Below are 24838 nucleotides of genomic sequence, written 5' to 3' on the forward strand. Positions count from 1 at the left end.
TTTTGTAAATGTTCAATAAGGATATTATAGGATAAGATAATGTTAAGTAAATGGAATTTTAAAATATATTGTTTCTTTCCTAATTCTGTAGGAAAGAAACAATAATCTTTCCTAATAAAAATTTCTTACCATCGTTTAATATTTTTCAGCTTCTTCATTGATTCATTTTCATCACCAGTAAAGTCTAAAACAGCATCAGCAGCCTGACGCTCAAATGTGGATTCCAATCCTAAACTGCAAAAATGGAAGAAAAATATTAAAAATTCCCATTTATAATAAAGGAAACTGCATATATGTCTATTGGTGTTTTACAAAGTCAGCCATTTCAACTAGAGTTACCAAATTTATTATACACCTATTTTGGAAAGTGAGAATGTGCACCTCAGAGCAATTTTTCTTGAAATTTTAATACGAAATTAAATCAGTTTTTTAAACCTTTAAAAAAATTGTTTTTATTATGATATTAATTAAACTGCATTACAATTTTTTAATAATGATTATATATTTAATTTTCAACAAGATATTTTATTATTCTTTGAAATTACAACCATTTTTGTTTTACCATATATTAAATTTTGCCATTTTCATTGTTTAATTTTGTTATTCAATGGTTAAAACTAAATAAGATTGGCCATAAGTTATCAGGCCAATTTATATGAATTAGAAAGTAAAATTGCATTACTGCAAAACGCAACAGACAGTTTGAACTAAATATGATGTCATGAGATTTCACTTCATTAGGAAGGTTCAATTTGCATAATATACAGAATAAGTATAAAATCACTAGAATAACATAAATTTAAATTCTGTTTCAAGTTTAGATGTTTAAATATTTATTTGAGAGAATCATGAAAGGTGAGATTAACTTAAATGGAACACAATTAATATTCCCTGAAAAACAAATTGTCATCAAAAGTGGTTAGTATAAAAATAAATAGAACAATATTTTGAAAGATAAGAAAAGAAATTACCCTTTTTCTTTGTAATGTTCTGATGATACATAAGTTAAATAATGTTCATCATCTCTGAAGGCACTTTTTTTCAAGTATGCAGGCTCATTTTTTTTTACAGTAACATTTTGATTAAAACTCTGAAACAAAAATCATTTCAAAAATATATTTTCCAAAACTAAACTTTAGTAATTTTTAAGAACATTATTATTATTTTTCAAAAAAAGTAAAACATCATATAAAAATATATAATAAATTTTCTCCTGTCAAGGTATTTAAACTTGCTTTGAATTCTATTGTTTCAATTATCGTCAAATTCTTGCAAATTGAAGACTATAATGCAAACCTATATATTTTGAAACAGTAAATTAGATTCAATATTGCATTCAAATAAAGCATATTTTTCTCTTTGGGCTACAGTTTTACTGCAATCAGGGCACCCGCTTTTTTGCAATTCTTCAAAATAGGGGATAGGAGGATTTTAACTGTAAAACTAATAAAATAATACAAATATCCAAACTTTAAGTTTAAATATATAAGATTGCCTTAAAATAACTTTCCTTGCTTGAAAATTCCTGAAATTATAACTAATTAATAGAATGAAACCAAATACTATATGCATATGGCAAAAGACAGGAGAAATGAATGCCACAAAAACAATATTGTTTAAAATAATATTATATAAAAAGTCATTAATAAGAGACTTTTTACATAACTGAAATGAAAATAGACCATGAAAGCACAGAAATATTAGGCAAAATAAATTTTGCATAATAATAAGCATTCGAGAGATAACACACACACACACACATATATATATATATATAGAAATAAAGGATATGAAATACGAAAATGCAGAAAATAGTATTTTTTAATTAATATTCGAATCTCTGCTCCACATCAACATTCATGGTAGTATTTATATACTGATTTTTCATTCAGCTTCCAGCCTGCATAAAAAATAACATCCAGATTTTTAATGGTCTAATCCATTCATTAGTTTTAGCTGCAAATATTTTTAATCAGGGTGATAAATTTTATGACACCTTACAATGTCATTCAGGAAATTATATGAATATTCATATGCTAATATGAATTTTCTAATGTAGCAATGTTTTCATATTTCTTTAAGAACACATCTTTCCCTAGATTATTTGATAAATACTAGGTTTGCTTTTTTTTAAAACTGAGCAACATATAGTATTTCCTATTTTTTCTATATTTCATATAGATAACATAGTAAAATGGCAAACAGAAAGCACAATATCTTTTACGAAAGTACCAAAATAGGAAACATTCAATTAGTATTATATTTCTTTGATAATTATGAATATTCAGTCATAATAGCAATCATTTTGCAATTTAGCAGTATTCAGCTACTTAAAATTATTTACTTATCCACTGAATAAATTTAAAAAAAAAATCTAAAAAGAAATTGAGTTTTTTTAAAAAACAAATATATGAATTTTTAGCATTTTAAACCTGCTATATACCTGTTCGTTAAAATTGCACAATAGAATTATTTGATTTTCAGAAAATACAAGTAATAAGAAAGTCAAGAATCAAGAATATTAAAAAATTTGTAGTTATTGAAGGTTCAAATAATTAGAAATACAATCAACTCTACATTTACTGCTGAAGTATGCTTTCAACATCCATGTATTAATTACAATGTTTCAAACTTCAACCTCTAATTAAAAAAAAGGTTGTAAGTGAGTGGAAGAAACCTTTTTTTAAACATTTGCTTATCGAAGCAATGATATATTCATTTTCAATAGAATAATATATCCTATTTATAAGCAGAGAAGGTCCACAAATTATTTAAAGAAGAAATCCAGTGTAGAAATATCAAAGCATTTCATGGTATAAATATGAAAAAGATGTTTTAAGGAATCAAACTCGTGAATCATTTTATTACTATTTTTTACATAATCCTACAAGCAGTCCACAACAACAAATAAAAGATAATTGAATCAATATATGACATAAAACAAGTTAAAATTGCAAACAAAAGACTTAAATTATGTACATTAATATACAGAAGGTTTTAAAACTCTTGTTTCTGAACTCCCAAAGGAAAGGAAGAAACAATTTTGCACTTTTTCCTTTTATTAAAATAATTAGTATAAAAAAAATTTTGCTTTCAAATAATTATTCATCAAATTTCAAATAAAATGTTTATGAGGAAGAAAATTTTCCTTGTATCGTTTGCATGTGTGTATGTGTATATATATATATATATATATATATATATATATATATATATATGAAGCAAAAATTACCCTTGATATTTTCATTTATAAATAGAGTGGAAAAAGCATGCATACAGAAAAACAGAAAGACCCATGTAATAATATTTTAAAAATATTTATAACAATCCCCTTAAAAAATACAAATCTTAATAAATAACTTCTAAACAAAATAAAATATACCTTCAAATCATCTTCATCTGCTGAAACTAATGTATTTTTAGCTTTTTCAACCGGTTCATTTTCTTGTGATTCTTCTTCTGCTGTTTGTTTCACAAATCTAGAATGCATTTTTCTTTTTTCTCTCATAACAACATTTGCTTGAGTTTTTGCCAAAGGCCCTAGTTCAAAAATGGTCTGTAAAAAGAAATAATTCATTTTAAAGACACATAAAAAGTTGATAAAATTGGAAAGTCAATCAATTTTAATTTGATTACACACTATTAAAAATTTTTAAGCATATAATCATTTTATTACAGTATAAAATACAGAAAGTATGGGCTAAAGGCATGCAAGAGTACATGTTTTGAAAATATCAAACATCATTAAAAGCACTGCATAAATAATTTATTTAGTAACACTTTAAATGCTACGTGGCTTAAAATAAAGTATTATGCAAGTATTTGCAAAATCACTAATGGTACCAAACTCATGCGCAGTTCTGTAATTACTTTGTGTAATTTAAGCCATTACTTTGGGTATCTTCTAAATTTATAAAGAGTAAATATGAACAGAAATTATAATCAATGGTCCTAAAAATGAGAAATAACTTTTTGAAGTAGAATGAAATGCAATATATGAAGATAGTAATCAACAAAGCCATGAGCACTTACAGTTCACTTGCTACATATAAAATTTAAACAAAACTTAAGGATTAAAAATAACTCTTTTTATTACTTTCTTTTAATTTACAAGCAATAAGCATATATATGACAAAAAAGTATAAAAACAAATGAGAAAATACAAGTAAAAATGTAACAACAAAAATAAAGTGAATGTTGAATATGTATGTAACACAGAATTTGAAGAAGAAAGTATAGAGCCCTCCTCCCTAAATATTTTCAACTCTTCAGACTTACAATAAAATTCAATTCAAGTTTTTGTCAAGAAATCTTGGCATGGAAAATGAATAGCTTGTGAATAATAGAAATTAAAATTCTAGTGAAGATAAGAGTTCAATTAATTAAGAAATTATTTTTAAAACAAAAATTAGAAATAGTACAAATATAAAAATTAAAGCATATCCATCTTTACCATGAATAAAAATCATAATACAAACAGTTGTTTTCAAGCATTAGAAAATGATTGCTTGTTTAACTTTTATTATGCATTTATTTATTTAAAATTTTTTGTTAAAAATAAAAGTTATAAAAATACTGATGGCAGACAAAGTATTTTGTAACTTTAACAATAAAATTGCATGATCTTCTCACAATTTTTTAAAAATTGTAATGAAGAAAAAACATCAATAATATTATGAAATCAAATAACAATTAAAAGCACAATATGATTAAAAACATTGATTATTTTGACAATGATATACGAAATCCAAAACAATAAAATACTAGGATATTAATTTAATCGCACAACATTTTGTTAATACAATTGAAAGAAATTACAAGGTAAAATACATAAAAGTTTATATCTTACAGTATTAGGCCTATAACTCTTCATTTTAGCCAACATTTTATTTTTTTCCAGCTCTGCATCATCTATATAAAAAAAGAGAGTCAAATTTAAAAAGGACTAACCAAAAGGACCTAAAATAATTATAAAGAGAAAGTATTTTATTGATTATTAATATTGATGATTTGATTTCTTTGGCAAAGACATTGTAATTTTAAAGAAAATATAATAGAACATAGACAAATAGCATATCCAAAATTCGCAGAAAGCAAATAGAAGATTAATACCACAAGACTGCTTTATCTATATATTACAGCCCCCGATAGAGCATTTAAAAAATCTTCACAATATCCATCTTAAGGAAACAAAAATATGACAATCTCTCAAAAAGAAAACTTTAAATTGAATGCAATTTTTGTTTGGTGACAAGTTTTGAGTTGAAAATGGAATCAAAATCCTACTCTACTTATTTAAAAGAAAATATCATGAACACTAGAAAATACTGATATATCAGAACAAATTTTGCCAACATATGTGGAATTGTAGGCTTCAGCTAAATATTTGTGTCCATACTTCCTATAATCTGATAAAAAAAAGGGAAGGAAGGGTGGGGAAATGATTAAAGATTAGAAAAAGATAAAAAAAAAATATTCTCAGGAATATAATTTGTTGTTATATTTTTAATATAATGCTTGTCATTATATTTTCAGTTAAAAAAACTCATGTAACTATTCCTATTTAACACATTAGCTGCCATGATCTCCATTTAGGGATTTTGGAATTTCACATACGGCCACTTGGTGCCAAAAATAAATTTGAGAATTTAGTTTCATTCATTTCATCAGTCAATATTGTGTGCAAAAGAGAATGAGTATTCATTGCTTCATTTGTTTACAACAAGTGAACCAATTTGAAATTCATATGTAACTTGAAAGGAACAGAATTATCATATTTGAAGCATTATATTTTTGATTTGGTTTTTTATAATGAAATTCTGTAAATAATATGTATTTTAAGATGTTATAGTAACAATCTGTTACTTACTCAGTCCTTTGCTTTCATTAAAATTATTTACTGACCATTTTATAACAATCCCTTTTTTACAAATATCAAATACTTTCCAAACAAAATTTAATTCAGTATAATTATATTGCTATGCAAATTTTTGTGTATATAACTTATCTGATGAAATATTTCAAAAGGTAGTTAGTGTGGTAAATATATATATATATACACAGCAAAAAATGAAACTTATCAATACTATATTAACAGAGTAACAAAATATTAATAAATTTTCCAAATATATATTCCATTATATGAATCTTTGAAAAGTCTATTTTGCCTAATATTTAATAATAATTCAGACTACCAAAGATGACAAAATCGAGCAAATTTTTATGATGATTACAATATTTTGTTTGCATAATTTATACAAATTAATCCTCACTGTACAAATCTTTCAATTACAAAAGAAAAACACAATAACTTTGTCATTTTATTTGTAAACATGCAAAGTAAATACATTTTTTCTTCTTAACCATACAAATTTTGAGATGAATAAATAAACTATCTTTAGTATACTATATATTACTTATACATTGATACAGTTAAATGGTAAATGATAAATTGAAATGTTAAAATGTTGATTTTGGACAAAAAAATATATACTAGTAAAGAGAAGGTGTATTTTCCTAACCTTTGAAAAGAGGATGGATTTCTACGGTAGCAAAAGAAAATTTCTTCATCCGCCTAATAGATTCACTAGAAGCAGCAGGTCTTGACTTAAGATATTGCTGATATGCATTTCGAGACACTTTCAATGTGCTCTTTAAATCAAAATATCTTTCATGCCAGTTATGAAGGAGATCAGCCTCATCATCAATAACTGTCTGTGGAACACAACCACACACTCCATCTAAAAGCAGTATATATAAACAAATTAAAATTCATTTAAGAAATATACACAAACAACTATTATATTAGATGTATAATGATAAATTGAAATATAGAAGTGCACAAAAAAATTTGGATTATATGTTGCAATCAGTGTTTTTGGTATGAAAAACAATAATTACACTGGATATAAACATCTTAAATGGCTGTAAATAATAGAAAATACTTGCAGTGTTGGAATAAACACAGAAATTTGAAGAAAAAGAATTAAAAGAAGAAAGAATATCTGTACTGTTAGAAATAAAGAATTGTTTCAGCAAATTTTTACATAAAAAAAAAGGGTGACACAATTTTGTTACACATCTTTGAACATCAAATTCCAAACATCTCTATACTCTGCTTCAAAAGAGAGTGTCCAACAAACTAAGAATTACATTACATTAAGCATGAACTATTGTAATTAGGAAAATCATTGCTTATTTAAAAAAAAAAAAAATCTCATTAAAAAATACTATACATGCATTTAGAGAAGGAAACATACTCCTTTGTAAATGGAGGGATGACAATGCATTGCAGTTAATACATAAAACAGAAATACTACCATCAAAAGAGAATATATGCATCAAACAATTTCTCATATAAATAAAACAACTCAAATTTTTATAATTGATTCAATATTTTGATTTTCCAGTCGTTTTGATAAATTGGCAGATTCATCAGAAATTAATTTTTTTCCCCACCATTCCCTAAGTAATAATTTAAAAAAATTCTTCAAAAGATTCAAAATATAAATAGAAATCTTTTTTTTTTCTTTTTAATTTTTATGTAGCACATACAAAATGTTTTTTAGGCAAGGAAAGCACACACTGCTAAGTTATACTTGTTTTATTCTAATATCTTCAATCTTTTTCACTGGGAATTACTTGAGTATTAGCTATATGAAATTTTTAAAAAAAAAAAAAAAAAAAAAACATCCCTCACTCAAGATTCAGTTACAACTATTATAGACAAAATAAAATATATCCAAGTCTTACCAAAACTAGAAGCAAAGAGATCTAAATGATATCTGTAATTAACAGTAGAAACTGAAATAAGGCGAATTGCACATTTAATTCGCCGAATATTTAGAAAAGAGATCCTTAAATTTTTTTTTAAAGAAATAGTTCACAGTCTAGACAAAATAAAGCATGTATAAGATTATTTTAACCAAGATTTAATTTAATCAAAAATCAGATTAATAAATATTGAACAAGACTTAATGATGTGGGAGAAATCAAAATTAAGAGGGGGAGGTGTATTCTTTTAAAACCGAGAGAGAGAGGGTAAGATTGGGAGTTTTTCTTCAGTAAAATTCTTTTTCCTGTTAAAATATCTGTAAGTTCTTTTTGATAATCAAGTATTTAAAAAGCTAAGTGAAAAAAAAAAAAAAAAAAAACCTGAGTATATAGGTAACCATAATCTATATATTTTAAAAGAATTTATAGCCTTTTCTCTATAGACATAACCCTTAAAAAAACACCCTATATTAGAAATTATAGAAGCAAAATTATTTCACTTAAAATTTTAAAACAAGACTTTAATTTTTATTAATCAAGATTAAAATCTTTTGGGCATACAATAAATCAGGCAATATGATATAACAACATTACCTTCATCTTGCATATCTGGTTTAGCAAATTTAATAGACTTTCCTAAGAATAAATGCAAGTCTAATAAATAAGGTGTTTCATCTGGTGCTACTAAAGAAAAAGCTCTGCCACTTCTTCCAGCTCGAGCAACTCTTCCTGTAAAATAATTTACCAATTACTATCTCAAAATAAATAAAAGCACATACAATTAAAAGTTAAAAAACAAACAAACAAAGTATTCTTACCAACTCTATGAACAAACAATTTGGGTTTGAATGGAAAATTGAAGTTTATAACATTATCCAGAAGAGGAATATCTATACCTCGAGCAGCTATATCAGTTACCAGCAAAATTCCAACCTTTTTGGTGCGAAATTTAGCTATATGAATAGTTCTTGCCATTTGATCTAAGCTACTGTATATATAGCTGCAAGGAATACTTGCTTTTTCTAATACCTAATAATAGGAAGAAAAAAAAAAAAAAAAAAAACCCTGAAAATTACTAAAATTTTACAAAAGTTACTTATATGTATTCAAACATGATTATGCCAATGAATTATAAAATCAGATACTCACACTTAATATTATACTATAGAAAGTGAAAAACTGCTTTTTTTTTTTCTCCAAATGGCTTATTATTGTTAAATCTTACTTTCATATTTTTTGCTCCATTGTAATAATTTCTAGAATAACTATTCAAAAAAATTATATTTAAAAAGTTATTTCTTCCATAATGTTTCATTATCCTGATTTTTTTTCCTTCATCCTTTTATTTCCATTAATTTCAAAAACATTTTAAATTGTAACTATTATTTGCAAATAGGTAATTGTATTAAATATTTTCAAAGGTATTAAAGTAGTAACAAGAAATATCTTTCAAAATGTATCTAATATTTACATAAATGTAACTTCATATTTACATATACTTTAGAAAAGTATCTTTTATTAAGATAATTTACATGGTATTTCAGAAAAATGCCCTCTTTCATTAATGTATCTAGGTTAAAATACGATACAAAATAATTTCATTTACATGATTTTGTGTTTTTGAATTATTTGTCCATATTATATATACATTGGATTAAATTCAAATTTTTTTATCAGACTCATGGAAATGTAAATTCAAAATCCCATTAAGAAATAAGAAACAATTAATTCAACAATTGCATTTCTAACAAATGTGGTGTTGTATCTGGTATTACTGAGAAGAAAGCTCCCTCACTACTTCAAACGTTTTTTTTTGCTAATATATATATATATATATCATATTACTCATATCAGAGAAGGGAACAAGATTTGGATAATAAAATATTTGGTTTAAAAAATGTCTCAAAACAAGATTATTGGTTACTCTATGCAATTAAGAGCTATATAATACAAGGAGAAAAGAATATTTTGCCCTTTTTTTCTTCTGTAATAACAAAAATTGATTATTTAATGGCTTGGTTTAAAATAAATTGCTGATTCTTAACAGTCTTATTTTTCTCTATTTTATCTTTAGTTTTACTATAAAATATGCTTATAACAATGCATACACAAACCATTTACTAAATTGTAGAAAATATGATAAGGAAAATTCTCTATGGGATCAGAATTTAAAAATCTGGATGTTAATCTCCAAATTTCATTTCCATTATATTGCACATCTATACTACTACACATTAAACTTTTCTTCACAACAAATTTAATGAATGCAGATATATCAAATAACTTTACAGCATGCAAAATATATAATAAATCAAAAAATGAAAAAGAAAAATAATATCCTTACTTCTTTCATGTATTCAACATGATGCTTTGTAGCAAGAAACACAACAGTAAGTTCTTTCTCTAAATCCACAACATTTTTTAAGAGATAAAGTAAAACAGCAGTCTTGTCATCTGTGCGACACAGAAAGTATGAAGTCTAAATAACAACAATTAAAAATAAATACATATTTTTAAAAAAATAGATTATTTTCAATTAAAGCAATATATAATAAAACATAATACAAAATGCTATACCTTGAGATTTTCACTTATTTGTAAATCTACATCCAGACGTATTAACACCGGATCTTCAACACCAAGTTTAACAAAATCTACTAATATTTTCGGTAAAGTAGCAGAAAAAAGTAGAGTCTGTCTTTCAGTTGGTAGTCTATTCAAAACTTCTTGTAACTGATCTTGAAAACCCATCTCAAATAGCCTGTAAAATAATTGTCTTTTTTCACAAATCTGCATATACAAACTGCATTTCAAATTCGTAATTCATCAAAAATATTTAATTTAGCATGTGATAATGTTAGCATTTAGCATAAATGTTTTTATGAGTAACAAGAAAGGCTGAATTTTTCTAGATATATGTTAAAAAAATAGCCTTTTAAAAATTACTCCATTACAAAAGAAATAAAATATGATATACTGAAAAATGCAGATATAGGTAAAATTGAAATGCTATTCAACCTTCTCTATTGAAATGATTTGAATTATTTTATTGGAAGGAAAAAAAACATATTTTTTATCAACTAAATGATAATTAACAAAGTAACTCGTTTTTAAAAATGTTCTGATAAGTCAGCAAGTTAAGAGAGCTTATTTATAATTTATTATTGCAATAAATAATAAAATCAAGATACAGTACACTCCCGATTATCCGCGGAATCGGGTGGCGGGGTCGCTGCGGTTAACAAAAATTGCGGATAATCCGAAAAATGCTAAAAACGGGTATAGCAAAAGAGAGAACAGTCATTCCAACTTTGAAAAATCGTTTTATGTACAGTAAATAAACAGCAGGAAATGTTTAACTAATGCTTAATATTTTAGAATATCACTCAAAACTAACCTAAAATACATTTTGTTAATGAAAACAGAAAAGCGCTCCGCGGATAATCGGGAGTCTATTGTATATCAATTTATTTTAGACAACATATAGCCATGAAAATCATCGCTCAAGTATAGTGGATCACAATTTCATTAATCCACTACTCACTCATTCTTCAAGATATTAAATAATCAGTTTTAACATGGCGAAAAAAGTTACACTTTTGAATTTGGAAATAGGTGTTTTGAAAAGAACTGTTAAAATAGATATACATTAATTTATGCTTAATGGGCATTCTACTTTTAATAGTTTGACAGAAAGTGACAAAATAATTTGATTACTTTTTACAAAATGTATTTCTTTACTTACATTTAATGGAAAAATTTTTTATAAAAGGAACAGAATATATCAACACTTAACATGCAATACAACTATGAAAGTTAATGAAAGATTAATGATAAAGTTTTTTTTATGCTGGTTATTGCCCTCTTTCTAGAAGCTAATAAACAACAATGCAGAGGCATGAATTTCCCATACAAGTTTTAAAAAGTATTCTGCATTTAATTCATGCAATATTTGGAAAACAACTTAATTTTAATTTTATGTATATTATACTACTTAAATATTCAACATTTCCTAAAGCAACTTTGAAATATTATTTCATTACTTTTTAACCATTTTTTCTCCTAATATGAAATATATACTTATGAAACATATGATGTTTGTAAATACTGCAAACTGAAATTGACAGCATGTATAAATAAGGCTAGAGATAATATAATGAAATTTAATGTGGTTGAAAATTTTGAAATATTAAATTTAAGAAAACCATTTTCAGCTCATATATGCAAGTTTATAAATCAAATATTTTTTAATGATTAAAATAAAACTTTTGTTTAAACACAACAATCATTTTTAAATCACTATTCAGGACTAACTTAACATTAACATTTTTAATCAGTATTCAGGACTAACTTATGGATCTGATTGCACAGTTTATATATATATATATTGTCAATTCATTTTACTCTGAAATATATTGAACAGAATTTGTTAGTTGGCAATCAGCAAACAGATAGTTCAAGGGAGGGGGGGGGGGGAGAGACAAGAAAAGATAAATAATTCACCTATCAGCTTCATCAAAGACAACATATTCAACAGAAGAAAGTTTTAAATCCATTTCTACAACCAGATGAAGGAAGCGTCCAGGAGTTGCAATGATGATATCAGGACTTTCATGCATTGCAGCAAACTGGTCTTCTATTTTATCACCTCCCAAGATTAAAGTTGCTTTAAGACCTGTATTGATTGCCAGCTTTAATAAAAAAAATGTACATAATATATCAATTATAAAGTTACATGAAAAGAAATAACCTTAAATTTAATTACAATTTTTAAAGCATTTTCATAATTTATTAACATGAAAAATCCATTAAAGCCTACTCCAAACACATCTTATAATTTCGATAAAGTAATTTTTAGTTCATGTTTAAAAGAAATTCATAGCAGAATTAAAAAAAAATCTTATGCAATAATAAAAAATATTCACCCATCTTTTTTCTTTCTTTTTTTAAAGCAAATTTTATTTATTCCTATCAAAATTTGAAACAGATATTTTTCAAAAATAAATTTGTTTAAATGCTAGTTTTTAATTTTTGTAATGGCAACTCTTAAATTTGAATAGCAAATTCTATTTTAGCTTAGATTACAAAAAGAGAATCCATATTTGTTTGGTTATTCAAGTTATGAGAATTCAACACTTACTTGCATTTCAGAAAAAGTAATTAAATTATTTAGCAAATTAAGGACATGATATGAGATACTTCAATTTATGTTACCTTTGACTGACAAAAACATTTAGTTCCTAAGTGATTAAATAAACACCTTGCAATGAAAAATATTCTAAAACTTTTTAAAAAAATCATTATTTACATAAATTTTTTCACTATCAGAATTTGAGATTAACTCAAATGTTTATCAACATGAATTATATTATATATATTTTTATTTGATTAATTTATCCTGAAGATAAATACATGAACTTAACACATTTTCAATTATACTATTCTACCATATTAGTAATTAAACTATACCGATGAATCAATTCCTATTGCACTAAAAGTAAATTTTGAAACAAATTGACAATCAATATAATTAGAGAAGAATCTCTCAACTTTTAAGATATTTAAATCTTTAATTTCCAAATTCTCTTCAAAAATTCTTATATTTGTTCTCACATTTTTTTTAAAAATATGATTTTAAAATGAGTTTGATTTAATGAAGGTGCTTGAATTTCAGCAATTGTAAATAAATCTACAATTATCTATTTAACAAAAAAATTGAAAAGAATTTCAAAACAATCAGTAAAAGCTAAAGAAGAACAAAAATTTACTCGTATCTCATTTATTTTTAATATTTTGTCCACTTTAAAAATTTTACATGCCACTACAAATGAAAACTTTTATTATCTTTTAAACAGTAAATTCAAATGTCTCACCTCTTTAGTAAACTTAAGAGTCTGCATGGCTAATTCTCTGGTCGGTGAAAAAATAAGTGCTCTTGCACCTGATTTTGGAATTCTGCTTTTTAATCTTTCCAACATAGGAATGAGGAAAGCTGCTGTTTTACCACTTCCTGTTCTGGCCATTGCAACAACATTTTTTCCTTCCATTATTACTGGTATTGCCTAAAAATTGAAATTATGATAAAAGAAAATATTTAATATGAAACTGATAATATAATATGCTATAAAATTTTTACAACACTGCAAGAATTTGAAATTGATTTTATCTTTATTAAACAGAATTTTTTAAATTAAGTTTCATAATTTTTCTGAACTATTTCCTAATTTGTTTAAAGATTTTAAAATGATCTAAAATAAATAATCTCCTGATTGAAAGCAAACAGAAAACCCTTTTATGAAAATAAATAAATAAATAAAAGTGAGAAAATTCTTTAAATATTTTTTGTTAATTAAAATCTGCAGTAAAGCATTCTAAATAATGAACACTTATTAAAAAATTAGTTTTCAAATTAAAAAAATTCTGTGCTATCTCTATATGCAAAACAAGCTATTTGAACTATTTTTTTCTTCTAAAGTTTATTTGCAAGCAGACTTAATAAAATTAACAATAGTTAATAAGTGTTTTTATTTTTTCCCTCACACACAATGGGTATATACATTTATATATTATTTTGTTTAGACATAAGAAGAGTGTTAACATTTTATTTCTTCAAACTTTGTTTCTGAAGTAGTCATGATTAATTAATACAAAAATTTTTGTAAAAAGGCATTTTATGTATATTTTGTTTGTTTAATTAAGAAGATTCATGTTACTTTTCATGTTAATTAAGAAGATTCATGTTACTTAAAGCAAAATATGAGCATGAAATCCAAGAACACAATATTAGAATATACAATTTAAATTCCTCCAAATTAAGTAACATAGAACTTACATAGAAAGAATGAAAATGCTTTTACTCATTTGAGAAATTTAAATAAAAGGAATTAAAAAGCTTAGACAATATAATAAAATGAAAATAATATCTATTTAAGGAAAATCTAATATGTGAAACAAAAGCATGGATAATGGAAAAAACTTAGTCATTAACCATAATTTCTTATAAAATCAAAAACAGCAGCTATAGCATTAAATGACATATTAAATCTTTCATTTACAATAGTAATTTTTTAGGCAAGGCAAATAAAGATAAATTTTTCATATTTTGCAACAAACTCTTAAACAGGCACAAATTATTAAAGCATTGGTATTCTGATTTCCCACCAGCATTAAATGATAAATAGAGCATGTGACATATTTTAAAATTTAAGTGTTTAGAGGAAACTAGGTATTAATAACTAACTGATATACAGTATACATTTCTTTTGCAAGCAGATTTCTATGCAAAAAAACCCCAAAAAAACTATAACATCCATTTTTGGAAAAATGCAAATTCAATTTTTATCCAGTTTATCCAAAGAAATTGCAAACTTTAGAATGAAAGAACTGAAGATCCCTTATTGACCAATGAAAATCTACAAAATGTTCAATTCTTTCATTGTCTTTCCAAATTAAAAATATTATTTCAACCTCTGCAATATTTCATTAATTTTACACAGAATGCATAAAATAAAATAAGGCTATTGAAATTGCAATTAAATATTTTTATATAAAAGTATAATATATCAGTAAATGACACTGATAAACATAGATACTAGATCGCATGAATTTAATTCTTTTAAATACTGAAATTTTTTTAGGAGATTTAAACTAAATTTTAAAACAAATACCTTTCTTTGGATAGGTGTAGGAACTTTATAACCCTTTTTCAAAACAGCTCGAAAAACATTTTTACTGAGATCTAGAAATAAAATATAGAATCTTAAATATATATTACAATCTAAATAATTAAATACAAATAATTATATTAGAACTTCTTAATATAATTATAGGATCAAACGAAAGGTAACATGAACAAATATAAGTAAATAAATAGAAATCTACTAAATTCAGAATTAAATTTTAAAATTCAGAAATATGTCTATTTATACAATCTTACATCTGTTAACAAAATATATAATGTAGTAAGATTTATAAAGTGTGATATATGGCGAGACTAATTAATCAAATGAAGAATAATTTAATTTTCTTCTACCACAATAAAGAAGCTACAATTAGAAGTCTAACACTGCAAGTAAACAATAACAAAAGAAAGAGAGGCCTGAGATTCTTGGACTTTTGAGTCTATCCTGTATTTCCTATTAGTTTAGACATGCATTTTCCATTTCTTTTGGAATTTAACTACTCTTTTTTAATTTAATAAGTATAAAGAGATCCAATTCCACATATCAGAAATTAAAATTAATTGAAAAAATGTCCCATAGAAAATATTTGAGTTAAAGATTTCCAAAAGCAATATTAATAAATTAGACATTATCTATAATATAAAGTATAAAATACATATATCTATCTGTTGACCACAAGAGATAAACAGTGAATGGTAGAGACTTGAAATTTGTATGACATTCTATGGTTTATTTCTAGGTAAAATGTGCTATTTTCAACCTTCAAAATTAATTTAAAAATATTAAATTACATAATAAAATATAAAATAAAATTTGTCAATTACTTTGGTAATATTTACTTCATAAAAACTATTTTTGCACCATTTTAAAGAGAAACAATTTTATTAATACTAATTTCATCATAATTAAATCTTTTCTCTAATTTTAACAACACTTCAAAAGTCATTTTAAATACATTTCATTACAATTCAAACCGATATATTATTTCCTTCATTAATATCTTTTTACCACATTTTAAGTTATAATAAAAAAATATTAATTTCTTCGGACATTAACTTCAAGGCAGAATTTTTATTTCTCCCCTTTATTTCATAGCAAATAATATACTTCCTACTATACACGTGAAGCAATCCAATCATACTAATTTGATCATGTGATTTCTTTTCTTTAATAGCTTTTTAAAATCCTGTTACAAAGGTCATTGAAATTTACTTTGTATAGAATAATGAAAAAATGTTTTATTTAATTTTTATATTAAAAACTTAATCAATTAACAATCTCTCTAACATTATTCTTTTTATAAATGCACCGCAGGAAAAGAATGGAATTTTAATTTGCATGTCTTTCCATAGTACATTAAAAGCAGTCACGGTAAAAGTAAACTCAAGAAAAGGAGGGGGGGGGGGGAATAAATAAAAAATAAAAGTGAAATGCATATTATTTAATGAGCTGTGGAGATGAAAGAATGAGATGGTTAAAAAAGCAAATAAAATGTTTAATTTACTTCAAAGACTTAAACAGTCACAATGAAATTTCTGAAAATATTTACTTTATAAATGCCTCAAAAGAAAGAGACAAGTATTTAATACTACACATCTCACTATAGCACATAAAGAGCAGACACAAGGCAAGTAAGATGTAACCTGTGAATAATGAAGAAATTCATGATTTTGACTTCAATGACAAGTGGATGAATCTGTTGAAGAAACTATACAGCAATTATGGACAGGGGAATACAACCAATTATGGAGAAATATAGACAAAAAAGTAAAAAACTTATTAAATGATACTAATTTGGAAGAGACGTCACTATTAGGACAACTGCAGAGCCAATAATAATGATCAGAATGAACTTATCTAAAAAGAAATTGAAAACACTCTCTTTAATGTAATTTGAAATTTAAAACTATTCACATGCAATTCTCACGGGATCATTTTTTTTAATACTTTAATTTCTTTCACGGTTGCAAGTGCAATTATTTGAGTTGAGAGAGCTGCTAATAGTTTTAATGCTGATTTTTTTCTCTCATCTTAATAGCAATGTTCCTACTCATGCAGAAAGTAAAGTTCTAGGGTGTTATTTAAATTAAAATATCTATGTAGTGTCCATTGTATTCAGTATTTTTGCTATTATATTCCTGCAGCTGTTATGGCTACATAATGCTTTTAATATAAAAATAGTACATTGTGCCAATTTCAGATGCAACAGTGGATATGTACATAATTGCTGATCAAGATTTAAACTTCCATCTCTAAGCTAATAACATTGTGAGAGAAGAATCCTGAACTGATGATTTTAGAAATAACATCAATCAGTGGATTGAAAAATGTTTTTACCAAAACAACATACGAGTTGTAATAACTTATTATAAGTATTTTTTATTAAATAGAACTACAGAATGTTGTTGAGATATTCTTGAGTGAAAAGAAGTGGAAGGAATTTTTATGGTTACAACATTCCATTCTCTTTTTTGAATCCTAAACTGAGTTTCCATACAAACACTGACTTAAATAAATTCCATACTGATTTTAGGCCATATAAATTATAATAATGCTTCTAACAGTGACCTATATGAAAAAAAAATACAAGTAAATAATGTTACTAATCACTAAAAACCACAAAGTTTCTAAGTAATAATTTTAGAACTACCAATATGAACTACATATATTTAGATCAAACTTATATAGATATATCTGTGAGTATAAAACAAAAAAATGTATTAAGCAAGGCTATAGCACTCAACATAATAATAAAAAAACAAGATTGAAAAAAAAAAAATATTTTAAATTAATGTCAATATTTTTCTCTTACTTAGAGATTGAAATCCTCCTGATTTCTTTTTCTTTTTTTCATTATCCTGAGGTATTATCTGAGAAATATCCCTAGAAGAAATATATATATACAAAATTTAAACAACAAAATAATAAATATTTTTTTGAATATTTATTAAAAACACAACTTTATCAGAAGAATTGATTTATACTAATAGAAACTTTCATTTGCAAAATATCATTTTAATAAATGAAAAAAATAATAAAATGCATAAAAACTGGTGACGACTTATTCACATCTTATAAACAAAGTTGAAGTATATTCTATTATTTTTTAATAGAAATGAGTGGTCTATTTTTAAAGAAAAAAATTTAATTAAAATTGGCAATGTTTTTTTTTTTTTTTTTTATAGGCAGGGACAAAGTTTGAAAAAAAAACAAACTCTGCTATCTAGAGATCAATTTGGGACACTACACGATAATTGTCGGACAAAATTGTGAACTATCATTCCTTCATCTACTAATTATAGCAAAGGCTTATAGTAAATTATTGTATGTATTCTGCAAATTCTGTAAAAAAAGAAAGTGTAAACAAATTTGGAAAAAAATTTGTCGATCATAACTTAGTAAAAACATAAATATCATATTTGTTACATTAGTAATATACTAATCTATTAAAGAAGTTATAAGTTATTAGACTGGCAATCTTGTTAGCTTCCTTTTTCTATTTAAACAGAAGAATCAAGTTTCTCAACAAGCATGTAAAATTCATCATACATCTGTCATCTTGGATGGCTATAAAGTGTAGCATATGGCTTCACTTTTGAAAATAAGCTGTAATCAGATGGAGACAAAGATAAATAACACACACACACACACACACACACACACACACACACACACACACACACACACACACACACACACACACACACACACACACACACACACACACACACACACACACACACACACACACACACACACACACACACACAATAAAAAATCAAGAACAATATGGCAGCTGGATACGAGACAAGTATTGCAAAATAATTAAAAATGAAAATCCTGTCATTAATGGCAACAAAAATTATCAAAGAAAATGTCAAAATAAATCTAGTTATCTCAGAATTACACAAAAACATAAAAAAAAAGTCAAAAATTAAAAAAAAATAAAATAGATAAACAGCAAAAACCAAAAAATTACTAAATAGGAAAGGGGGGGGGGGAAATGAAAACACGATCTTCTCCAGGCTGACTGGTAAAATCATAGGCATACTTTTGTTGCTACACTCAAACAAACTATCCGTTCAAACTGACTTTTTAATAAAATGATCCATTTTTGCCTGTCTTGTGACAAACCAGTTGAAACCAAGCTCTTGGTCACTTCTCTTAACCAGACTCATTTTCCCATTGCAAGTTGGACACCTATACTCTTTAGTAATCAAGAATCCATGGAAAAATGAATACTGCATTTGTCCCCATTCCTTAAATGGAAAAGCTCATAGAAACACATCAAACCAGCTTACAGTTTGACTGCACGTTACAAAGCAAAGTGAAAGATGCCATAGTAGGATTTAAAGAAAGAGTGAGTTAAAACAGAATTACCTGCAACAGCAAGAGATAAAAACTGACTGATACTCTGAAATCATGAGCTGAGTGAAATAACAGGCAAGTAAAAACGAACCCCCCCCCCTCCCACTGCAAGGAGAAATATAAATTCGGAGCAAATGAAATTGCAGCAGCAACATGAATTCGAATTTGAGAACTGGTTGCTATAAACAATAATAATTTAAAATTAATAAATTTTTTCACTTTTAGGGTTATTAGAAAATATACAGAAGGCTGCCACATTTGACGACTTACAACATCAAAAAAGTTATATCTTGGTGCAAATTGACACCATATAACTGATTCTTCTTATTTTTTTCTTCCTTACTCATAATCTTTTATTCAAAACTCAATTCAATATTTTCAGAAAATCAAATAGCTCAAGATATAAACAAGTCGGTAAGAAATTTTTAAAAAACAATGTTAACACATTTAAGAGCAATATACATACATTTTGAGTGATAGCCTTATTTTCAGATAAATTTCGCACTTGAATTTTGCCCCTTTTAAAAAATGAGTTCAGAATCTTAAGAACAAATCCAAATAAAAAAATGTTACAAATTCCGCATTGGTTAGCTATAACTTTATGATCTTCACTAAAACTCTAGAATTACATTTATTGAAGCTTGGAGATGTCAAACTGTACTAAGACTCTTAAATTTAACCTGACAAAGATTTTATCTCAATTCACAGATTAAAAAAAAAAAAAAAAGCATTCTTACCATTATTTCAAATTTATTTGAATTCTGCAAATTACTTTTCAATCTCAACATTTAATAATTTGAATAAAGTTTACAAACACCTATTTTTAAAACTACTACTCCAGTTCCTTAATAATAATATTATCATAATAAGTATTTTGGCTTCCCAATGAATTTAAATATTAGTCAGAAACAGTTACAAGTTATTTTATTAATTTATAATATCTTTTTAGTCTGAAATTATAGACATATTATTTTTGAATTTTTTGAATTTGATAAAATTTAAAATTATTCATTAATATCCAAGATCATACAATCTAGTTTTTCATCCAAGGTATCAAAAGTAGTCCCCATTCACTTCCAAAACTGCAAAGAATAAAGGGATAATTTCTACCATAAGTCCATAGGGAAAAGTTCATATGGTAGAATATGTCCTGAAAGGAGCAGTACACTTCAAATAGAATTAATTTAAATGATTTTCAATATTCATGTCAATATCTTGAAACATGTTACTGCCAATTAACAATTTTTTGTCTAAAGTTACTATAGTTATTATATTTCAATGAACATTCATTTAGCAATATCTTGTAAAACTATACATCTCAACAATTAGAGAATAATAGTTAATTCAAATAAACGCGCATGTCTGAACTTCGTCACACAATGACTATGTCACTATTAAATTCTTTGTTAACTTCTATTTAGTCTCTATTCAGTTAAAAGAAATTAAAAAAAAAAAAAAAAGGACACTGAAAATAAATGAGAGTATTAAAATAGAAATCATGATAAAACAAAAACTTTCTTTTATTATTTTTAAACTTGTATATTTTAAAAGATTTATTTAGGTACAAATTAAGTTCTTATATTAATATATCTTATAACATCCTTCTGAACTGAAAGACAAAGAAGTTCAGAATTCTCAGAGCTTAAGGTGCACATAATCATATCACAGTGAAAGGTTTCTACTATTTAAAACACATAAAACACACATGCACCCATGCAAATCTTATGCGTTCTTAGCTGAAGTGAATGATCATTTATATGCCAGAACAATCTGAATTTTAGTAGTCAACTTTTGAATTACAGTTAAAAAAATTAATATAAGTTTTCAAAAAATTTAAACTAAAAGCATTGAATTTTTGATACTTTTACTATTTACAGTGATAAAGAATATAACTTTCTTTTATAGTAAATAACTCAGTTCCATTTTAATTCTTTTAATATTATTGAATTCTATATGTGGGCTATCGTTAATATCAAAGATAAAATGATTAAGTATTTTAGATTTTCAATATTGACATATCTCTGAAAATGATTAAAGCATCTCAGGCAATTCAGAAAAAGTAGTAACAAATTTTTAAATAATAACGAATAACCTTTCTTTTGATGAAGATAATATATATTACTCCCATCTAAAGCAATAATATATAAAGAAGAATATAACATATATAGAAATTCCTATTGCATTATTGAAATTCGTAATATTCTATCTAAAAAAATAATTTAACTTTAATGTCAGGCTTGGATCATGATAAAAGTTTGAAAATCAGCTGTTCCAATTCCTTAAATATTTTCAACACCGAAAATAAAAATGAATCTAAAATATTTCATATGAAACTATAGCTGCGTTTGGAAACTACATTTAAACTATATTTTTAAAAATTAGTAATAAGGCAATCCTTGTGCACCACAACGTACAGCACAAGGCTTACAGAAGTAAGTAGAAACAACTGCATACATAGATAAAAACAACAGGAATGGGGGGGGGGGAAGGAAGCATAAATAGAAAAGACTAATTAAAAACTGAAGCAACAAAGGCAATAAATTTACAGAATGTGAAAAAATCCATTATGTAGTCGACCAAAATACAAAGTGGAGGTGTGGAAACTTAATATTACAGGCATCAAGGTCCACAATAAAACCCCCTCTGCCTTCAGTAAGTTCGGAACAGTAAAAAAGTAAGTGTTCAACAATTTGAACTCCACCCATGCTGCAAGAGCACAGATCAGTGTCCGATAATCCAAATAGTAATTGAAATTACCGTTAAGTGTAAATCACTGAAAAAATGCTTATTATTTAACCTTTGAGAAATTGTGGGGAAGAATAATTTAGTTAAATAGGCAGTTGATGAATTCTAGTACAGCTCATTCCATAAGAGAATGTCTTTTTGTGACTCTCATTTTGAAGGTGAGATTTGGAGATGCTCACAGGATCAATGATGTTTAGCTTTGTAGCTTGTTTTGCAAGCCAATCGGCTCTTTCATTACCTGAAATGCCAGAATTACCTCAGACATATGAAAAACAGACACTAATTCCTCTAGCTTTAAGCTTGTGAAGAGTTATTTCAAAATTCACTAAAATTTCTTTGCAGGAAGTAATATTACTAAGCAAAAATAAGGTTGAAAGAGAATCAATATACATAAGAAACCTGGACGACACAGTACAGTGGTTAAACATTTAAATTATTAATAATAAAAAACATTTTAAAATATTTAGAAATTATTTAACTTTCATTTTGTAATATGGTATGCACATTATTTCATTGCAGGTCAAATGTCCATCAGTTGGTGTAGTGCAGAAGTTTGAAAGATCTGGTCACCAATTATGGTGTCAAATTTGTCCTACCAAAGTTTAAAATCATGAAATCTGTCACAAATAGTAATATTATTGACCAGAAATGGGCGTTAATATAATAAATATTCATTTATGAATGCTTACATTCTATTTATATCAATAACAAATCTTGCCATAAAAATGGACGACATAAATAAGATCAAAGTTCTCTGTGTATGGAAAAAAAAAAATATCTGAGAAATATTTTTCATGATGTCACAGAAATTTTCAAAGACGCGTCATGAAATATTATCAACAATGTTTATCGAACATGACATACATTATGGAAACATGAGGTAGATAAGATGGAAAACATTCATTCATTTCAACACGGTAAATCCATTGAACCTCGAAAAGTGTTCATCAATATTTTCTCAGAAAGAATAGACAAAAGGTACTTACATTTTTACACTCTGTAATTTCTTTTCACAGTTCACTTCAGAGTAACACAAGCATAACAAAATACAAGCACATGGACATTGAATGAAAATCGTTTCCACGAAAATGTAGCAACAGTGAAGTCAACAGTGAAATCGATTAACAAGGATGGAAATTGGCAACCACATATCAAATAGATAAGGCATTCCCTTATCAGACAAATGACGATATTTTTACCTTTCGGAAAGATAAATTATAGAAAAAGTTATAACAGATGCAGATTCTCATGATATTTTCTTTTACGCAGTTATCTTTCTTTTTCCTGCAGAATACAGGTTGAAATTTCCTCAGATTACGAAACTGCTTCAATTCTGAAGATATTTCTGTACTGGATATTATAAATTTTTATATGTGGTGAGCTATCCTTTCTTTTGAATTTTCATCAATTTTTAAGAATATTTTTCCATGTTTTCAATCGAACATTTGTATCATTTGTACAAGGCCGATGCAAGGTTATTGATTTTTTTAAATCACTGGGAAAACTACTACTGCAATCACTACACCAGTATTATTCTGTTATTGGATGACGAATATGGAAGGTATGTGATTTTGGAAGGAAGCTTGAGATGTTTTTCCCCCTAACTCAAAAGTGACGTTTGGCTGACCCAGGGTCGATGAAGTACATATTTACATTCATTTTGTCCATCATTTAATGACGTAAATAAAATATTTCTAAAAATAGCATCAGTTGTTGCAATGAGAACAGAAAATGAAAAATCTGCTATTAGGCTTAAACTGTATGTTACAATTTGTTTTCATTTGGTGACATTGTTAGTCTGACGCTAAAATTTTTAAATACCCTGATATGTACTCTTGTAGCTACATTCCTGGTAAGTTGGACCAAAATAAAACACTCGTTTTCACATTATCCAGCATCAATAATATTATTTATATATGTAACTTATTTAGGTGTAATGACGTTGTCAGATCTGAAAATGTTGTGTTTTTCCTGTTTGTATTTTAATGATATTGAAATTTTGAGTTCATGACTTATTCATCATCATATAGGAAATAAATGATCATCCATTTTTTAAATTAATGTGGATTTTACATGGCTAGCTTAACAAAAATTTATAATTAATAAAAAATACCAATATTGATTTTATATTGTAAACAAACTACCAATCATGAACAATACAGTTATTTGATAATCAACAAATTACAATAGCAGTCGGAAAGAAAGTAAAAAGTTTGTATAATTTGTTTTCTCGTATTTATTATTCTATAATTATTCTTTACAATTCCATT

The 24838-nt window shown here is 25.9% G+C and overlaps 2 protein-coding genes across 6 annotated transcripts in view; one reads left to right on the plus strand and one right to left on the minus strand.

The window, feature by feature from the left end:
* The window catches only part of LOC129965896 (ATP-dependent RNA helicase DDX54-like), a 29568-nt gene extending 5756 nt beyond the window's left edge, over positions 1 to 23812 (minus strand). The window contains exons 1-14 of one of the 2 annotated variants that reach the window (XM_056080177.1): positions 23555 to 23812; positions 18268 to 18338; positions 15441 to 15511; positions 13647 to 13835; positions 12277 to 12464; positions 10351 to 10534; positions 10118 to 10252; positions 8592 to 8802; positions 8368 to 8502; positions 6522 to 6740; positions 4850 to 4911; positions 3383 to 3556; positions 972 to 1090; positions 130 to 234 (exon numbers count right to left, since the gene is read on the minus strand). In XM_056080177.1, coding sequence (XP_055936152.1) covers positions 130 to 234; positions 972 to 1090; positions 3383 to 3556; positions 4850 to 4911; positions 6522 to 6740; positions 8368 to 8502; positions 8592 to 8802; positions 10118 to 10252; positions 10351 to 10534; positions 12277 to 12464; positions 13647 to 13835; positions 15441 to 15511; positions 18268 to 18338; positions 23555 to 23556 — 1865 coding nt within the window. In that variant the 5' untranslated portion in view covers positions 23557 to 23812. Of the gene's footprint in view, positions 1 to 129; positions 235 to 971; positions 1091 to 3382; positions 3557 to 4849; positions 4912 to 6521; positions 6741 to 8367; positions 8503 to 8591; positions 8803 to 10117; positions 10253 to 10350; positions 10535 to 12276; positions 12465 to 13646; positions 13836 to 15440; positions 15512 to 18267; positions 18339 to 23257; positions 23317 to 23554 lie in introns of those variants that run through there. The other variant, XM_056080168.1, reaches the window with a different exon arrangement.
* LOC129965875 (E3 ubiquitin-protein ligase RNF19B-like) overlaps positions 23794 to 24838 on the plus strand; it is a 28005-nt gene continuing 26960 nt past the window's right edge. The window contains exon 1 of one of the 4 annotated variants that reach the window (XM_056080147.1): positions 23794 to 23944. The gene's annotated coding sequence lies outside the window, so the exon portion shown is untranslated. Of the gene's footprint in view, positions 23945 to 24009; positions 24421 to 24838 lie in introns of those variants that run through there. The other 3 variants (XM_056080156.1, XM_056080138.1, XM_056080129.1) reach the window with 3 other exon arrangements.

Source organism: Argiope bruennichi, chromosome 1 (assembly GCF_947563725.1).
Source record: "Argiope bruennichi chromosome 1, qqArgBrue1.1, whole genome shotgun sequence".
Lineage (NCBI taxonomy): Eukaryota > Metazoa > Arthropoda > Arachnida > Araneae > Araneidae > Argiope > Argiope bruennichi.